At 45.5% G+C, this 16,280-nt stretch overlaps 1 protein-coding gene across 2 annotated transcripts in view; it reads right to left on the bottom strand.

Annotated features, from left to right (window-relative positions):
- The window catches only part of LOC145357693 (digestive cysteine proteinase 2-like), a 39,335-nt gene extending 25,092 nt beyond the window's left edge, over nucleotides 1-14,243 (bottom strand). For both annotated transcript variants that reach the window (XM_080211120.1, XM_080211121.1), the window contains exons 1-4: nucleotides 14,135-14,243; nucleotides 13,258-13,317; nucleotides 4,442-4,534; nucleotides 445-617 (exon numbers count right to left, since the gene is read on the bottom strand). In XM_080211120.1, coding sequence (XP_080067246.1) covers nucleotides 445-617; nucleotides 4,442-4,534; nucleotides 13,258-13,317; nucleotides 14,135-14,177 — 369 coding nt within the window. In that variant the 5' untranslated portion in view covers nucleotides 14,178-14,243. The remainder of the gene's footprint in view (nucleotides 1-444; nucleotides 618-4,441; nucleotides 4,535-13,257; nucleotides 13,318-14,134) is intronic.
- Between the last annotated feature and the right edge of the window lie 2,037 nt (nucleotides 14,244-16,280).

The raw sequence follows: 16,280 nt of genomic DNA, 5'->3' as shown, positions 1-16,280 counted from the left end.
ATGTCATCTATGAATTTAGACACACTACACTTGGTCCCCAACTCCAAATCATCTATGTAAACATAAATAATCACAGTCCCAACATTGATCCCTGAAGCACACCACTAGTCACTGATCGCCAACCAGAAAAACACCCATTTACCCCCACTCTTTGCTTTCTGTTAGTTAACCAATCCTCTATCCATGCTAATACATTACCCGTAAAACCGTACATCTTATGTAGCAGTCTTTGGTGCAGCAACTTGTCATATGCCTTCTGGAAATCCACATCCACAGGTTCCCCATTGTCCATTGCACATGTAATGTTCTCAAAGAATTCCACCAAATTAGTCAAACATGACCCTCCCTTCATGAACCCTTGAGGTGAGGCAGCTGTGCTAACCAGTGTGCCACCATGCTGTCCCTCAGCTGAAAACTTAGGTTTCAACTAAATTCTAAACTTACCTCAAAGCCCTCCAAACTTGGAAAGACAGACTGCGGAAGGATGGGATCATGTATGATTCCATTTACTTGGAAGCATTTGATAACGTTGATCTCAGTTTCCGTGGTTTCTGGAGAAATCTTGTAACTAATTCCAGCTGGCTTTTCAAATCCATGTTGCAGGGTTACAACCTGACCTGGATAATTAGAAATAATCTATTTAGAATGATTCTGTTCATGACTAAGTTCCATCAAACATGGTGACAGTAAAGCTCTGAATGGATTACTATCGAGACTATTGTTTGCACCCACTGAAATTCCACTCGGAAACAACATGCATATTGTTATCGTGGGATTTTACAGCTGTTTAAAAAGGAGCTACATTTCAAAGCTGATAAGCTACTCTTATCAGGAGGATTAAAAACAGGCTATACTTTGACTTGACATGATCAATTCAGTGCGAGGCCATTAATTCTGATTTGTTCTCCATGAATGCTGCCAGACCTGCTGAGTATTTGCAGAACTTTGTGTTTTTATTGCAGATTTCCAGTATCCACTGTGTCATGATAAGAGCAATATCTACAAAAATTTCTAAATCTTGGGGTTATAGTCACAGCCCTAGAGTTAGAGTTGGCCATTTAGGCCATAAGATATAGGGGCAGAATTAGGCCTTTCGGCCCATTGAGTCTGCTCTGCCCTTCAACCATGGCTGACATGATTCTCATCCCCAATCTCTTGCCTCTCCCCATAACCCTTGACCCCCTTATTGATCAAGAACCAATCTATCTCTGTCTTAAAGACACTCAATGACCCGGCCTCCACAGCCCTCTATGGCAATGAGTTCCACAGATTCACCACTCTCTGGCTGAAGAAATTCCTTCTCATCTCAGTTTGAAAGGAGCATCCCTTCACTCTGAGGTTTTACCCTCGAGTTCTTCTCTCCCACTCATGGAAACATCCTCTTGACATCCACTCTAACTGGGCCTCTCAGTATTCTATAAGTTTCAATTAGATCACCCCTCATCCTTCTAAATTCCATTGGGTATAGGTAGACCCAGATTCCTCAACCGCTCCTCACATGACAAACCCTTCATTCCTGGAATCATTCTTGTGAACCTCCTCTGGACCCCCTCCAAGGCCAGCACATTCTTCCTTAGGTATGGGGCCCAAAACCGCTCACAATATTCCACATGGGATCTGACCAGAGCCTTATACAACCTCAGCAGTACATCATTGCTTTTGTATTCTAGCCATCTAGAAATGAATGCTAACATTGAATTTGCCTTCCTAACTGGCAACTGAACCTGCATGTTAACCTTAAGGCAGTCCTGAACCAGGACTCCCAAGTCCCTTTATGCTTTAGATTCCCAAAGCCTTTCTCCATTTAGAAAATAGTCTACGCCTCTATTCTTCTGACCAAATTGCATTACTTCACACTTTCCCATGTTGTATTCCATCTGGCACTTCTTTGCCCACTCTCCTAAACTGTCCAAGTCATTCTGCAGCCTGCACACTTCCTCAACACTATCTGTCCCTCTACATATCTTTGTATCATCTACAAATTTAGCAGTCATGCCCTCAGTTCCATCTTCCAGATCATTAATGTATATAGTAAAAGGTTGTGGTCCCAGCACTGACCCTGTGGAACGCCACTAGTCACCAATTGCTATCCTGAAAAGGACCCCCTTAACCCCACTCCCTGCCTTCTGCCTGTCAGCCAATCTTCTATCCATAGGACTGAGACGATGAGAAATTTGTTCACTCAAAGGCTTCTTTATCTTTGAAATTCTCCATCACAGAGAGCTCTGGATGGTCAGGACATCCCGAATCGAGATTGATAGATTCTGACTGTCAGGGAATGAAGGGACTTGGTTAGAAAGGTGAAGCTGAGCTAGAAGGACAGCCACGTGGAGCAGGCTCAGGAGGCTGAATGGCCTATGCTCCTGCCTTTATTCCAATGTCCCTAAATTACAAAATTAAAACATTCACAATTTCTCCAATTTGGATAGTTTAAAACCCTGGTATTCGTGGTGAAATTAGATCTCATTGAATTGGCTCAGAATGATTCTGATTCCAAGCATCGCGCTTTCTTTTTTTTTTAAGATTCCCTATCTCCTGGTGACATTCATGTATCGAGAAGCTGGGTGGGCAATTTCCTCCTCTCCCTCTGGTGTTACTGTTTTGGTTAACGTGTAAGATTGGCCAAGCTGACTTTTTCTTCAATTTATCCTGTTCCGAAAACAGTGTACTTTCAACCTGGTTCCCTTCTGACAATACAGTAAAGATATGGGGAACAGGACACAAATGCTATCATCATAAACAATATTTTTAAAACAATTTTATCAATTTGCTGACTTAAACTAGTAGGTTTTCATGAAATAATCCTGAGGTGATCACAACCTTGGCACAATCACATGTCAAATTCAATTTGTGTATTGCTGGAGAAAAGAGCTTTTGTCTTTCACTCATCAGCACAGACTGCAAGACTAAAGGGAACAACAATTTATATACTTTGTGAGGAGAGAGTGCTGATTGAGTGGCAAGTGGATTCTGATTGGTAGATGTATTGCCATGGAGAATGCAGCAGAGAACAGTTAACTTCCAAGCTTTTGTTCAAAGTTAAAACAGGCAGGTCAACTTTCAGCGCTCAAGACCTTGCTGTCAGGAATGAACCAGGTAATGGCTGCCCCCGCAAGCTTTTGTTTCATTGAAAAAACTGCAAAGTGTGGACATGCTCCCTTTGCCTGCAAATACAGCACCCTGTGTATAAATATATGTAGTTCCTAGCATGCTAAAGCAAACCACATTGCAAGCCCAGCTGAATCCCAATTGATTTTTAGTATAATTCTTAGTATAATCAGGATGTTTAGCTGGCGTGGACCAAACACAGGATCACATTTTAAGTTGGAAGCTATGTTTTGAGTTTTGCAAACACGGCCTGGTTAGATTCCATTAGATGTGATACTGAGACTGGACAACATCTGCTAAACCTGATTGCGCTAAGAATTACATGGAAAATAAATTTAAGATTATCAGTTGGGCACAGAGTGTGGCTTACTACACATGTTGAAATCATAGAATCCTACAGTGCAGAAGGAGGCCATTCAGCCCATTGAGTCTGCACCGACTACAATTCCACCCATGCCCTTATCCCTATAATCTCATGCACATACCTCAGCTGGTTCCCCTGGCACCAAGGGGCAATTTGGCATGGCCAATACACCTAATCCACACACCTTTGATTGCTAAGGGGAAATTTAGCATGGGCAATCCACTTAACCTGCACGTGTGGGAGGAAACCGGAGCACCCAGAAGAAATCTACGCAGACACGGACAGGAGAACATGCAGACTCCACACAGACAGTGATCCAAACTGGGAATTAAACCCAGGTCCTTGGTACTGTGAGGCAGCAGTACTAACCATTGTGCCACCCTTATATTCCCAAATATATTCACAAACAAGGCCTTGTCCTGTGCAGGTAGAAGGAACATGTCCATGCATTATGCCTTTTCCAATTAAACAACAACTCGGAATTCCCTGGTTCATTCCCCATGGCAATGCTTGGCTTGAATTTGAACAAAAGTTTGGCAGTTAACTGTTCCTTGATATAATCCCCATAGTAATGCCTCTACCAATCAGCATCCACTTGCCAACCGATCAGAACTCTCTTCTTGGCAATCTTGTGATGTGTTGTGTGCCAGATGAAAAACTAAAACAGCAAGTCTTGTTTTGAACGAAATCAGCTCATTCCAGATTGTAACATCAATCTTATGTTTGCAAAAAATAAACATTTGTATGAATTCTTCTCAATCAGGCAGTTCCATGTTGTTATCGTTGTTCATCACTGACTGATACCAAACAGGGAGATAACCAGGTTAGTGAAACAGATGGATGTAGTCAGGAGTTTAATTCCATGAAAATCATAAGAATCCAACTGTGATAAATTTACCCTCATAGTCACACAAGCGTATGTCTCATTAACTCAAACCATATGTGAACCCATCAGGGTGAAACCTATACCGTGGTAATATTCAATGCGGCTGACACTCCCAGAGTGGTTGTACCAAGCTTCGAATGGTTCTTCAATTTCAGCATATGGTAATGACAGAATTCCTGTGAACACACAGTAAAAAGTTATTTTATTCTTACTGTTAAAAAAAACTTCTCCCTTGCAACTGGAAGCAATTCAATCCATATCCCTCCGTCCTGAGTGTGCATTCACATTGAGTTCCCTGGCTCTGAAACACTTTGTAATGTCAGGTAACTGTGAAAACTGCTGTATGAATGTAAATGTTTCTTCCTTTATGTTGACTGCCTGGCACTTTAACTTTGCTGAATTAATTAAAAGACATTTTGTTTTCTGTTTAAGAGGGAAGGCCCCCACTATTGTATTTGTTCATATTTTACTCTTTGCAAGTCAACCCAAAACAATGAGCTCCTAGCTATGAAGGAGGTCAGGAGAGTAATCCGGATTGACTCTGCTTCCCTGGGGCTTCTGTGTAACAATTACTAGTGACAGCAAATGTGAGAGTGGAGAATCAGTGAAGTGGGATCTTACGGCATGAACTCAAATTCAACACTGATCCTTGCTTACTGCCTGGATCATCAGAGAGTGGACATAGAACGCAAGATGCTTATCAGGACCCCGTGGAAGATCTGACCTCTGTGGGAATTGCCGCAAAGTTTCAATTTCTGACGGGCAATTTCTCTGTTCCCAGGATCCTCTGTGAAAACCTTCTGAATTAGAGGTAGAGATTTTGAACAGTTCCATGGGATTTATCTGGATAGTTACCCCAAAAATGCTGGACAAACAAATACTAGTCTAACATCTGAGTAACAATACTTACACAGAGCCCGCCTCCACTACCCCACCAACTATCCCATGGTGCACCAACTCTCATGACCCCTAACTACTCCCTGATCCCTCCAACAACCATCAATGTAACTACCCCTCAAACCAACTCGATAATCCTGTTCACCCAACTCCCGCTACCCAACCTGACATGACCCAGTTATCCTTCAATCCAACTGCCACCTCACAACCTGTCACCCCATATAATTACCCACTTACCCACCTCACCATCCTGCTACCCTCCTCACTTATTCAACAACATTCAAACTGAATCTTTAAATGTACCATACAGCAGCCAGTGCTGTGAAACTGGGGTGAGATTTATCTTCCCCCCATGTAACGCGCTGTGTTGCTGGGAAGACCCAGTAAGAACTGCAGAGCAGTACTGAGGCATGGAAAAGTTAAAGCAGAGCGATAATCCAATGGTGATCCAGACCATACCCCAAGATTTATGTAATATGTCATGTCCAAAAACCCAATCAAGTTAATATTTGTTCTATCATGCCTCTAAAATGAATGAAAAGAGAACAATATTGTCAAAGTTACTCTGCAGTTACATCCAGGTCTACTTAACAAGCAAACTCAACACATAGCCGCATTATTCTTAAATATCCTTTCAATCTAACAGCATCTGACCAAATTAGAGTAATCGCATCTTCCTGGTATTGAGGTGAAACTGAGTCATAATCACAGGCCAGGATTGTAATCTAAGAACCTCCTTTATGCTTCTAAAACGATCTGCTGTTATATCTCAGCAGTTGACTGCTATTTGTTTATCTTAGGTAACAAACAGAAACACTTTCACACTATGTTCAAGATTGGTTCCTGGATGAAGATAGAATACATTACAGCAAATCATATGTTTAAACATGCACCCCATTGGTAAATTAATCACTACACATAGGAGAGCAGTCAGTCTAGGATCCGTGTGTGTTATAATTTGACCATCATTCACTGAACAAGGGAGGAATCCAGAGTGATCTTTCTTTAATATAAGTTTATGCACAAAACCCCAAGACCAAAGGCACAGACTCTATTTTCATTCCCCTCACACACAGATGGAAAATGTTTTTTTATATATACTGAATAATGCCCTAAGTGAGAGAGAGAACTGCGAGCATAAGAGTGAGAAAGAGAGGTGTGAGTGTGTGTGTGACAGAGGTGTGAGTGTGTGAGTGAGAGAAAGTGTGAGTGTGTGAGTGAGAGAGAATGTGAGTGTGTGTGAGAGAGAGAGGTGTGAGAGTGTGTGAGAGAGGTGTGAGTGTGTATGTGAGAGGTGTGAGTGTGTGTGAGAGAGGTGTGAGTGTGTGTGAGAGAGGTGTGAGTGTGTATGTGAGAGAGGTGTGAGTGTGTGTGAGAGAGAGGTGTGAGTGTGTGTGAGAGAGAGAGGTGTGAGAGTGTGTGAGAGAGGTGTGAGTGTGTATGTGAGAGAGGTGTGAGTGTGTGAGAGAGAGGTGTGAGTGTGTGTGAGAAAGAGAGGTGTGAGAAAGAGAGGTGTGAGTGGGTGTGAGAGAGAGGTGTGTGTGTGAGAGAGGTGTGAGTGTGTGTGAGAGAGAGGTGTGAGTGTGTGTGAGAGAGAGGTGTGAGTGTGTGTGAGAGAGAGGTGTGAGTGTGTGAGAGAGAGAGGTGTGAGTGTGTGTGAGAGAGAGGTGTGAGTGTGTGTGAGAGAGAGGTGTGAGTGTGTGAGAGAGAGAGGTGTGAGTGTGTGTGAGAAAGAGAGGTGTGAGTGTGTGTGAGAGAGAGAGGTGTGAGTGTGTGTGAGAGAGAGGTGTGAGTGTGTGTGAGAGAGAGGTGTGAGTGTGTGAGAGAGAGAGGTGTGAGTGTGTGTGAGAAAGAGAGGTGTGAGAAAGAGAGGTGTGAGTGTGTGTGAGAGAGAGAGGTGTGAGTGTGTGTGAGAGAGAGGTGTGAGTGTGTGTGAGAGAGAGGTGTGAGTGTGTGTGAGAGAGAGAGGTGTGAGTGTGTGTGAGAGAGAGGTGTGAGTGTGTGTGAGAGAGAGGTGCGAGTGTGTGTGAGAGAGAGGTGCGAGTGTGTGTGAGAGAGAGGTGTGAGTGTGTGTGAGAGAGTGTGTGAGTGTGTGAGAGAGAGAGATGTGTGAGTGTGTGTGAGAGGTGTGAGTGTGTGAGAGAGAGAGTGTGAGTGTGTGAGAGAGAGAGTGTGAGTGTGTGTGTGAGAGAGGTGTGAGTGTGTGAGAGAGAGAGAGGTGTGAGTGTGTGTGAGAGAGTGTGTGAGTGTGTGTGAGAGAGAGTGTGAGTGTGTGTGTGAGAGAGGTGTGAGTGTGTGAGAGAGAGAGTGTGAGTGTGTGTGTGAGAGAGGTGTGTGAGTGTGTGTGTGAGAGAGGTGTGTGGGTGTGTGTGTGAGAGAGGTGTGAATGTGTGTGAGAGAGGTGTGAGTGTGTGTGAGAGAGAGAGTGTGAGCGTGTGTGAGAGAGAGATGTGTGAGTGTGTGTGTGAGAGAGGTGTGAGTGTGTGTGAGAGAGGTGTGATTGTGTGGGAGAGAGGTGTGAGTGTGTGTGAGAGAGAGGTGTGAGTGTGTGTGAGAGAGAGTGTGAGTGTGTGTGTGAGAGAGGTGTGAGTGAGAGAGAGGTGTGAGTGTGTGTGAGAGAGTGTGTGAGTGTGTGTGAGAGAGAGAGTGTGAGTGTGTGTGTGAGAGAGGTGTGAGTGTGTGAGAGAGAGAGTGTGAGTGTGTGTGTGAGAGAGGTGTGTGAGTGTGTGTGTGAGAGAGGTGTGAATGTGTGTGAGAGGTGTGAGTGTGTGTGAGAGAGAGATGTGTGAGTGTGTGTGTGAGAGAGGTGTGAGTGTGTGTAAGAGAGGTGTGAGTGTGTGTGAGAGAGGTGTGAGTGTGTGTGAGAAAGAGAGGTGTGAGAGAGAGGTGTGAGTGTGTGTGAGAGAGGTGTGAGTGTGTGTGAGAGAGGTGTGAGTGTGTGTGAGAGAGGTGTGAGTGTCTGTGAGAAAGAGAGGTGTGAGAGAGAGGTGTGAGTGTGTGTGAGAGAGAGGTGTGAGTGTGTGTGAGAGAGAGAGGTGTGAGTGTGTGTGAGAGAGAGAGGTGTGAGTGTGTGTGAGAGAGAGAGGTGTGAGTGTGTGTGAGAGAGAGGTGTGAGTGTGTGTGAGAGAGAGAAGTGTGAGTGTGTGTGAGAGAGAGAGGTGTGAGTGTGTGTGAGAGAGAGAGGTGTGAGTGTGTGAGAGAGAGAGGTGTGAGTGTGTGTGAGAGAGAGGTGTGAGTGTGTGTGAGAGAGAGGTGTGAGTGTGTGTGAGAGAGAGGTGTGAGTGTGTGTGAGAGAGAGGTGTGAGTGTGTGTGAGAGAGGTATGAGTGTGTGTGTGAGAGAGGTGTGAGTGTGTGTGTGAGAGAGGTGTGAGTGTGTGTGTGAGAGAGAGGTGTGAGTGTCTGAGAGATTTGAAAGTGTGTGTGAGGTGAGTGTGTGTGTGTGAGAGAGGTGCAAGTGTGTGAGAGTGAGAGGTGCGAGTGTGTGAGAGAGAGATGCGTGAGTGAGAGAGAGGTGTGTGTGTGTGAGAGAGAGAGTGTGAGTGTGTGTCAGAGAGATGTGTGAGTGTGTGAATGAGAGAGAGCTGTGAGTGTGTGTGAGAGAGAGAGCTGTGAGTATGTGTGAGAGAGAGAGTGTGAGTGTGTGTGAGAGAGAGGTGTGAGTGTGTGAGTGAGAGAGAGGTGTGTGTGTGTGAGAGAGAGAGTGTGAGTGTGTGTGAGAGAGATGTGTGAGTGTGTGAATGAGAGAGAGGTGTGAGTGTGTGTGAGAGAGAGAGTGTGGGTGTGTGTGAGAGAGAGGTGTGAGTGTGTGAGTGAGGGAGAGGTGTGAGTGTGTGTGAGAGAGAGAGTGTGAGTGTGTGTGTGAGAGAGGTGTGTGTGTGAGAAAGAGGTGTGAGTGTGTGCGAGAGAGGTGTGAGTGTGTGTGAGAAAGAGAAGTGTGAGTGGGTGTGAGAGAGGTGTGAGTGTGTATGAGAGAGGTGTGAGTGTGTATGAGAGAGGTGTGAGTGTGTGTGTGAGAGAGGTGTGAGTGTGTGTGTGAGAGAGGTGTGAGTGTGTGAGAGAGGTGTGAGTGTGAAGAGAGAGAGGTGTGAGTGCGTGAGAGAGAGTTGTGAGTGTGAGAGAGGTGTGAGTGTGTGTGAGAGAGGTGTGAGTGTGTGTGAGAGAGGTGTGAGTGTGTGTGAGAGAGAGAGGTGTGAGTGTGTGTGAGAGAGAGGTGTGAGTGTGTGTGTGAGAGAGGTGTGAGTGTGTGTGAGAGAGGTGTGAGTGTGTGTGTGAGAGAGGCGTGAGTGTGTGTGTGAGAGAGAGGTGTGAGTGTCTAAGAGATTTGAAAGTGTGTGTGAGGTGAGTGTGTGTGTGAGAGACGTGTGAGTGTGAAGAGAGAGAGGTGTGAGTGTGAGAGAGGTGTGTGGGTGTGAGAGAGGTGTGAGTGTGTGTGAGAGAGGTGTGAGTGTCTGAGAGAGGTGTGTGTCTGAGAGAGAGGTGTGTGTCTGAGAGAGAGGTGTGTGTCTGAGAGAGAGGTGTGAGTGTGAGAGAGGTGTGAGTGTGAAGAGAGATGTGAGTGTGAAGAGAGAGGTGTGAGTGTGAGTGTGAGAGAGGTGTGAGTGTGAGTGTGAGAGAGGTGTGAGTGTGGAGAGAGGTGTGAGTGTGAGTGTGAGAGCGGTGTGAGTGTGGAGAGAGGTGTGTGTGAGAGAGAGGTGTGAGTGTGAGAGTGGTGTGAGTGTGAGAGAGAGGTGTGTGTGTGAGAGAGAGTGGTGTGAGTGTGAGAGAGAGGTGTGTGTGTGAGAGAGAGAGGTGTGAGTGTGAGAGTGGTGTGAGTGTGAGAGAGAGGTGTGTGTGTGAGAGAGAGTGGTGTGAGTGTGAGAGAGAGGTGTGTGTGTGAGAGAGAGAGGTGTGAGTGTGAGAGTGGTGTGAGTGTGAGTGTGAGAGAGAGGTGTGTGTGAGAGAGAGAGGTGTGACAGAGAGGTGTGAGTGCGAGTGTGAGAGAGAGGTGTGAGTGTGAGAGAGAGGTGTGTGTGAGAGAGAGAGAGGTGTGAGTGTGGAGAGAGGTGTGAGTGTGAGAGAGAGAGGTGTGTGTGTGAGAGTGAGGTGTGAGTGTGAGTGTGAGAGAGAGGTGTGTGTGTGAGAAAGAGAGGTGTGAGTATGGAGAGAGGTATGAGTGTGAGAGAGAGGTGTGTGTGTGGAGAGAGGTGTGAGTGTGAGAGAGAGGTGTGTGAGTGTGAGAGAGGTGTGTGGGTGTGAGAGAGGTGTGAGTGTGTGTGAGAGAGGTGTGAGTGTCTGAGAGAGGTGTGTGTCTGAGAGAGAGGTGTGTGTCTGAGAGAGAGGTGTGAGTGTGAGAGAGGTGTGAGTGTGAAGAGAGATGTGAGTGTGAAGAGAGAGGTGTGAGTGTGAGTGTGAGAGAGGTGTGAGTGTGAGTGTGAGAGAGGTGTGAGTGTGGAGAGAGGTGTGAGTGTGAGTGTGAGAGCGGTGTGAGTGTGGAGAGAGGTGTGTGTGAGAGAGAGGTGTGAGTGTGAGAGTGGTGTGAGTGTGAGAGAGAGGTGTGTGTGTGAGAGAGAGTGGTGTGAGTGTGAGAGAGAGGTGTGTGTGTGTGAGAGAGAGGTGTGAGTGTGAGAGTGGTGTGAGTGTGAGAGAGAGGTGTGTGTGTGAGAGAGAGTGGTGTGAGTGTGAGAGAGAGGTGTGTGTGTGAGAGAGAGAGGTGTGAGTGTGAGAGTGGTGTGAGTGTGAGTGTGAGAGAGAGGTGTGTGTGAGAGAGAGAGGTGTGACAGAGAGGTGTGAGTGCGAGTGTGAGAGAGAGGTGTGAGTGTGAGAGAGAGGTGTGTGTGAGAGAGAGAGAGGTGTGAGTGTGGAGAGAGGTGTGAGTGTGAGAGAGAGGTGTGTGTGTGAGAGTGAGGTGTGAGTGTGAGAGAGAGGTGTGTGTGTGAGAAAGAGAGGTGTGAGTATGGAGAGAGGTATGAGTGTGAGAGAGAGGTGTGTGTGTGGAGAGAGGTGTGAGTGTGAGAGAGAGGTGTGTGTGTGAGAGAGAGAGGTGTGAGTGTGGAGAGAGGTGTGAGTGTGAGAGAGAGAGGTGTGAGTGTGGAGAGAGGTGTGTGTGTGTGAGAGAGAGGTGTGAGTGTGAGTGTGAGAGAGGTGTGAGTGTGGAGAGAGGTGTGTGTGTGTGAGAGATGTGAGTGTGAGTGTGGAGAGAGGTGTGAGTGTGAGAGAGGTGTGAGAGTGAGAGAGAGGTGTGTGTGAGAGAGAGAGGTGTGAGTGTGAGAGAGAGGTGTGAGTGTGAGAGAGAGTGTGTGTGTGAGAAAGAGAGGTGTGAGTATGGAGAGAGGTATGAGTGTGAGAGAGAGGTGTGTGTGTGGAGAGAGGTGTGAGTGTGAGAGAGAGGTGTGTGTGTGAGAGAGAGAGGTGTGAGTGTGGAGAGAGGTGTGAGTGTGAGAGAGAGAGGTGTGAGTGTGGAGAGAGGTGTGTGTGTGTGAGAGAGAGGTGTGAGTGTGAGTGTGAGAGAGGTGTGAGTGTGGAGAGAGGTGTGTGTGTGTGAGAGATGTGAGTGTGAGTGTGGAGAGAGGTGTGAGTGTGAGAGAGGTGTGAGAGTGAGAGAGAGGTGTGTGTGAGAGAGAGAGGTGTGAGTGTGAGAGAGAGGTGTGAGTGTGAGAGAGAGGTGTGTGTGTGAGAGAGAGAGGTGTGAGTGTGGAGAGAGTTGTGAGTGTGAGAGAGAGGTGTGTGTGAGAGAGAGTTGTGAGTGTGAGAGAGAGGTGTGAGTGTGAGAGAGAGGTGTGAGTGTGAGAGAGGTGTGAGTGTGAGAGAGAGTTGTGAGTGTGAGAGAGAGGTGTGTGTGAGAGAGAGAGGTGTGAGAGAGAGAGGTGTGAGTGTGAGAGAGAGGTGTGAGTGTGAGAGAGAGGTGTGAGTGTGAGAGAGAGGTGTGAGTGTGAGTGTGAGAGAGAGGTGTGAGCGTGAGAGAGAGGTGTGTGTGTGAGAGAGAGAGGTGTGAGTGTGAGAGAGAGAGGTGTGAGTGTGGAGAGAGTTGTGAGTGTGAGAGAGAGGTGTGAGTGTGTGAGAGAGAGGTGTGAGTGTGAGAGAGAGGTGTGAGTGTGAGAGAGAGTTGTGAGTGTGAGAGAGAGGTGTGTGTGAGAGAGAGAGGTGTGAGAGAGAGAGGTGTGAGTGTGAGAGAGAGGTGTGAGTGTGAGAGAGAGGTGTGAGTGTGAGTGTGAGAGAGAGGTGTGAGTGTGAGAGAGAGGTGTGTGTGTGAGAGAGAGAGGTGTGAGTGTGGAGAGAGTTGTGAGTGTGAGAGAGAGGTGTGAGTGTGAGAGAGAGGTGTGAGTGTGAGAGAGGTGTGTGTGTGTATGTTTTAGTGAGAAAGTGTGTATTTGTGTGTGCGCGCGCACTTTTCCCATTAAAAATGTCAAAAAGATAAGACTTAAGTATTTGCTGAACAAATGAACTGTTTAACTATAATATATAAGAAAATACTTTTATCCATTTCTTTGTGTGTTTTTGTTTCTATTGCATAAAAGCTATCACTGTTTTGTGGTTTTAATCTTCAGCACAATAAGAATGTTTCTCGGGGGTTCTGCCAATACTTTCTGGGGGGTCAAAGAGAAGAGTGTCAGGAAGAGTTTGGGAAAACCTGCTCCAACCTTTCCCCAATTACTGACAGCTGCTCTTAGCTACAGGAGTACACACTTCACTCTGAAAGGTATCGACATTAACACATGGAGCACTGAGAGTAAAACTGAAAAAATCTGCCTGCGGCACCCGCCTCTCTGTCTCCACGTACACACTCGCACTTTCAAAAGTCTTCAAGGAGGATCATTTAATAATTCAATTTATCTACAATCCGCTTTTACTAAAACAAATCTGATGAAAATTAAACAAACGCTGATGAACAGAGTCCATCTGTCACTTATTCTTCATCAGGGCAATCTCTCTCGGAATATAAATCACTTTCCTGGTCACCGGGATTGAATGATGGAATGGTTACTTTTAGGATTTCCTGTTTTGTCCAAGATATCAGTGTCATACCTGAAACATGGTAGATGTCCGGAAACGTGGGTGCAATTTTCCAAGACTGGGCATCAAGGGCTATCCCGGAAAATATATGGAACAAAAACAGTTAACAGAACAAGTCCCAAAAGTGCATCAAATAAAAATGTTCCAAAATATGAGATGACGTGCAAACAGAGACCCGACTTTACAAGCTAACGCGAACAATTATTCAGGTAAATGTAGACAAACTGGTTTACTTTGTGTTTGTGATTGAAGTATGCGGTAATACAGGAACCTAGAGGAATTATCCAGTCTCCTACTCACAGAACTCCCCAACTCGGAGAGAAAACTGTATAAAACAACTAAATATTAAATTACCCCATCTTGAAATTATTGATGATTAAATTTAGAATCATGAATGGTGAGATCACAGGAGGGGGCCATTCAGCCCGCTATATCTGTTCTGGTTCAGATAATCGTTAATTTCTTCCCAAACATTTCAGCTGAATCTGCCTCTATCACAGTCTCAGACACCTCTCTCTGTGTTAAAAAGTTGCTGTCCCAGTTGTTTCCTTTACCAATCACCTCAAATTAATGTCTTTGTCAGCTGGGAATCTTTTTTCCCCATTCACTGGTGATTTTTAACATTTCTGCTGAATCTCCCTCAAACCTCTCTCCGAGGAGAACTCCAGCTTCCTCAGTCTACCCATCTAACTCAAGTCTCTCATTCTCGGAACTACCCTGTTAAATCTCATCAGCACCTGCCTTCGCATTTAGATGCACAAAATCTCATTTCAGTTAGCGAAATATCAAACCGTTTGTTTCAGACAACAATCACAAATATAACATTTGTTCCTTTGAAACTTGGTGCTCTGTCCCTTCACACGGCACAGTTAAAGCCTGGTTCCTGTACCTGGGAGGCAGCTTAGGAAGATCCAGAGCTCTGCAAAACACATGTCTCCACAGGACTCTCCGCAAACTGCAAACGCCAGCACCGCAGTTGGAGCGAATTATCTGCTCCTGTTGAGGGCGGTGCCTGGAGATGTTGGTGAGAGTGTCAAAACTCGCTCTTAGCGTGGAGGAAGAATTTGCAGGTGAATGTCAGGGAGGTGTGTGATAAATCCCGCAACACAATCCCAGCAGTGATAATTAGACAACTGTATTGATAGGACAGTTTGGTGTGCAATCCTTCAGAAACAGTCGCAGTATTCTGTTTATATTGAAAATATAAAGGGTCTAATTAAGGCCCACTGTACTGGCAACAATTATTTTCACCAAGTTACAGACACAAAGGGGAACCAATAGAGCGGCTGACCCTAAATCTGTTGTAGTTTGAAACACACATTTACAGTCACTGATTGATTAAATTGTATTTTCATTTCATGGGATCTGGACTCGAAACGTCAGCTCCTTTATCTTCTTATAGATGCTGCCAGACCCGCTGAAATTTTCCAGCATTTTCCCTTTTGATTTCATTCATTTTCCTTTGAAACTGGTAACTAAATAATTATTTTAGTGTGTTATGATCGCCAGACTGGGAAAACTGTAGATTGGGTATCTTGTCTGTGTGGAGTTAGTTCACTTTAACCACAGCCCTGAATCCCTGGGTTCAATGGATACAGAATAGTTTCAAATCTCTAACCCGTTGACCACTGCTGGAATGTGGTCAAATCTGGTTGTAAAATGACCGCTATGTGGCTGATACTCACCACTCACTTTCGATTGGACTATGAGGCTTCCATGTCTTTGTGAGCTGTGCATCACTGACACTAATTTGCCTCACTGCCTGGTGTAACTCACGTCCAGATCTGGAATGAACAGTATTCCCTTTCGTGGGAAAGTCCTCTAGCGCTGACAGAACAGACAGGAAAGTCTGAACATGAGCAACAGCAATTCTCTATTTTTAAAAATCTTTCTTGGAATGTGAATGTTATTGGACCAGCATCTCTCACCCATTCCCTATTGACCTTGAGAAGGTGGTGGTGAGCTGTCTTCCTGAACTGCTGCAGTCCATGTGGTGTAGGTACACCCACAGTGCTGTTAGGGGAGAATTCTAGGATTTTACCAAAGAGCAGTGGGGGAACAGCCGATATATTTCCATGTCAGTCTTGTTTGTGGATTGGAAGGAAAGTGATGGTGTTCCCAGGTGTCTGTTGCCTTTGTACCTCAAGGGGTCATTGGATTTGTGAGGTAGTCTGAAAGAAGCCTTGATGAGTTACACAAAAACTAGAAGCAGGAGAAGGCCATTGGGCCTTACAGCCCTGCTCTACCATTCATTGTGATCATGGCTGATCATCAGATTCAATATCCTGATCCCCTCTTCCCCCCATACCCCTTGATCCCTTTAGCCCCAAGGGCTATGTCTAATTTCTTCTTAAAATCATACAACTTTTAGGCCTCAACTACATTCGATGGTAGTGAATTCCACACATTCACCACTCTCTGGGTGAAGAAGTTTTTCCTCACCTCAGTTCTTCACCCTTATCCTCAAACTATGATCTCTAGTTCTAGACTCTCCCACCATTGGGAACATTCTTTCTTTAACTTGTAAGGATTGTATAAGTTTCTATGAAATCCCCTCTCACTTTTTTAAACTCCAGTGAAAATGATCCTAACTGATTTAGTCTCTCCTCATATGACAGACCTGCCATCCCAGGAATCAGCCTGGTAAACCTTCACTGCAGTCCCTCTATAGCAAGGACATCTTTCCTCAGATAAGAACAACAAAATTGCACACAATACTCCAGGTGTGGCCTCACCAACACTCAATACAATTCCCTATTCCTATATTCAAATCCTCTTGCTATGATGGCCAACATACCATTTGCTTTCTTTACCTGCTGTACCTACACGCTTACTTTCAGTGACTGAAGGACAAGAGCACAAAAGTCTTGCTGAGTGTCCACCTCTCTCAATTTATACCCATTCAAGTAATAATCTGTCTTCCTATTATTGCTACCAAAGTGGATAACCTCACTTTTATCCACACTGCATTTTCCATGAGCTGCACCAACCTGCCAAATCCCATTATCAACCTTCAGATTCCCGCTGTCTCATTC

The sequence above is a fragment of the Carcharhinus amblyrhynchos genome, chromosome 24 (assembly GCF_965287045.1).
Source record: "Carcharhinus amblyrhynchos chromosome 24, sCarAmb.v2.hapA, whole genome shotgun sequence".
NCBI lineage: Eukaryota > Metazoa > Chordata > Chondrichthyes > Carcharhiniformes > Carcharhinidae > Carcharhinus > Carcharhinus amblyrhynchos.
This window is presented reverse-complemented; position numbering and strand designations above follow the sequence as displayed.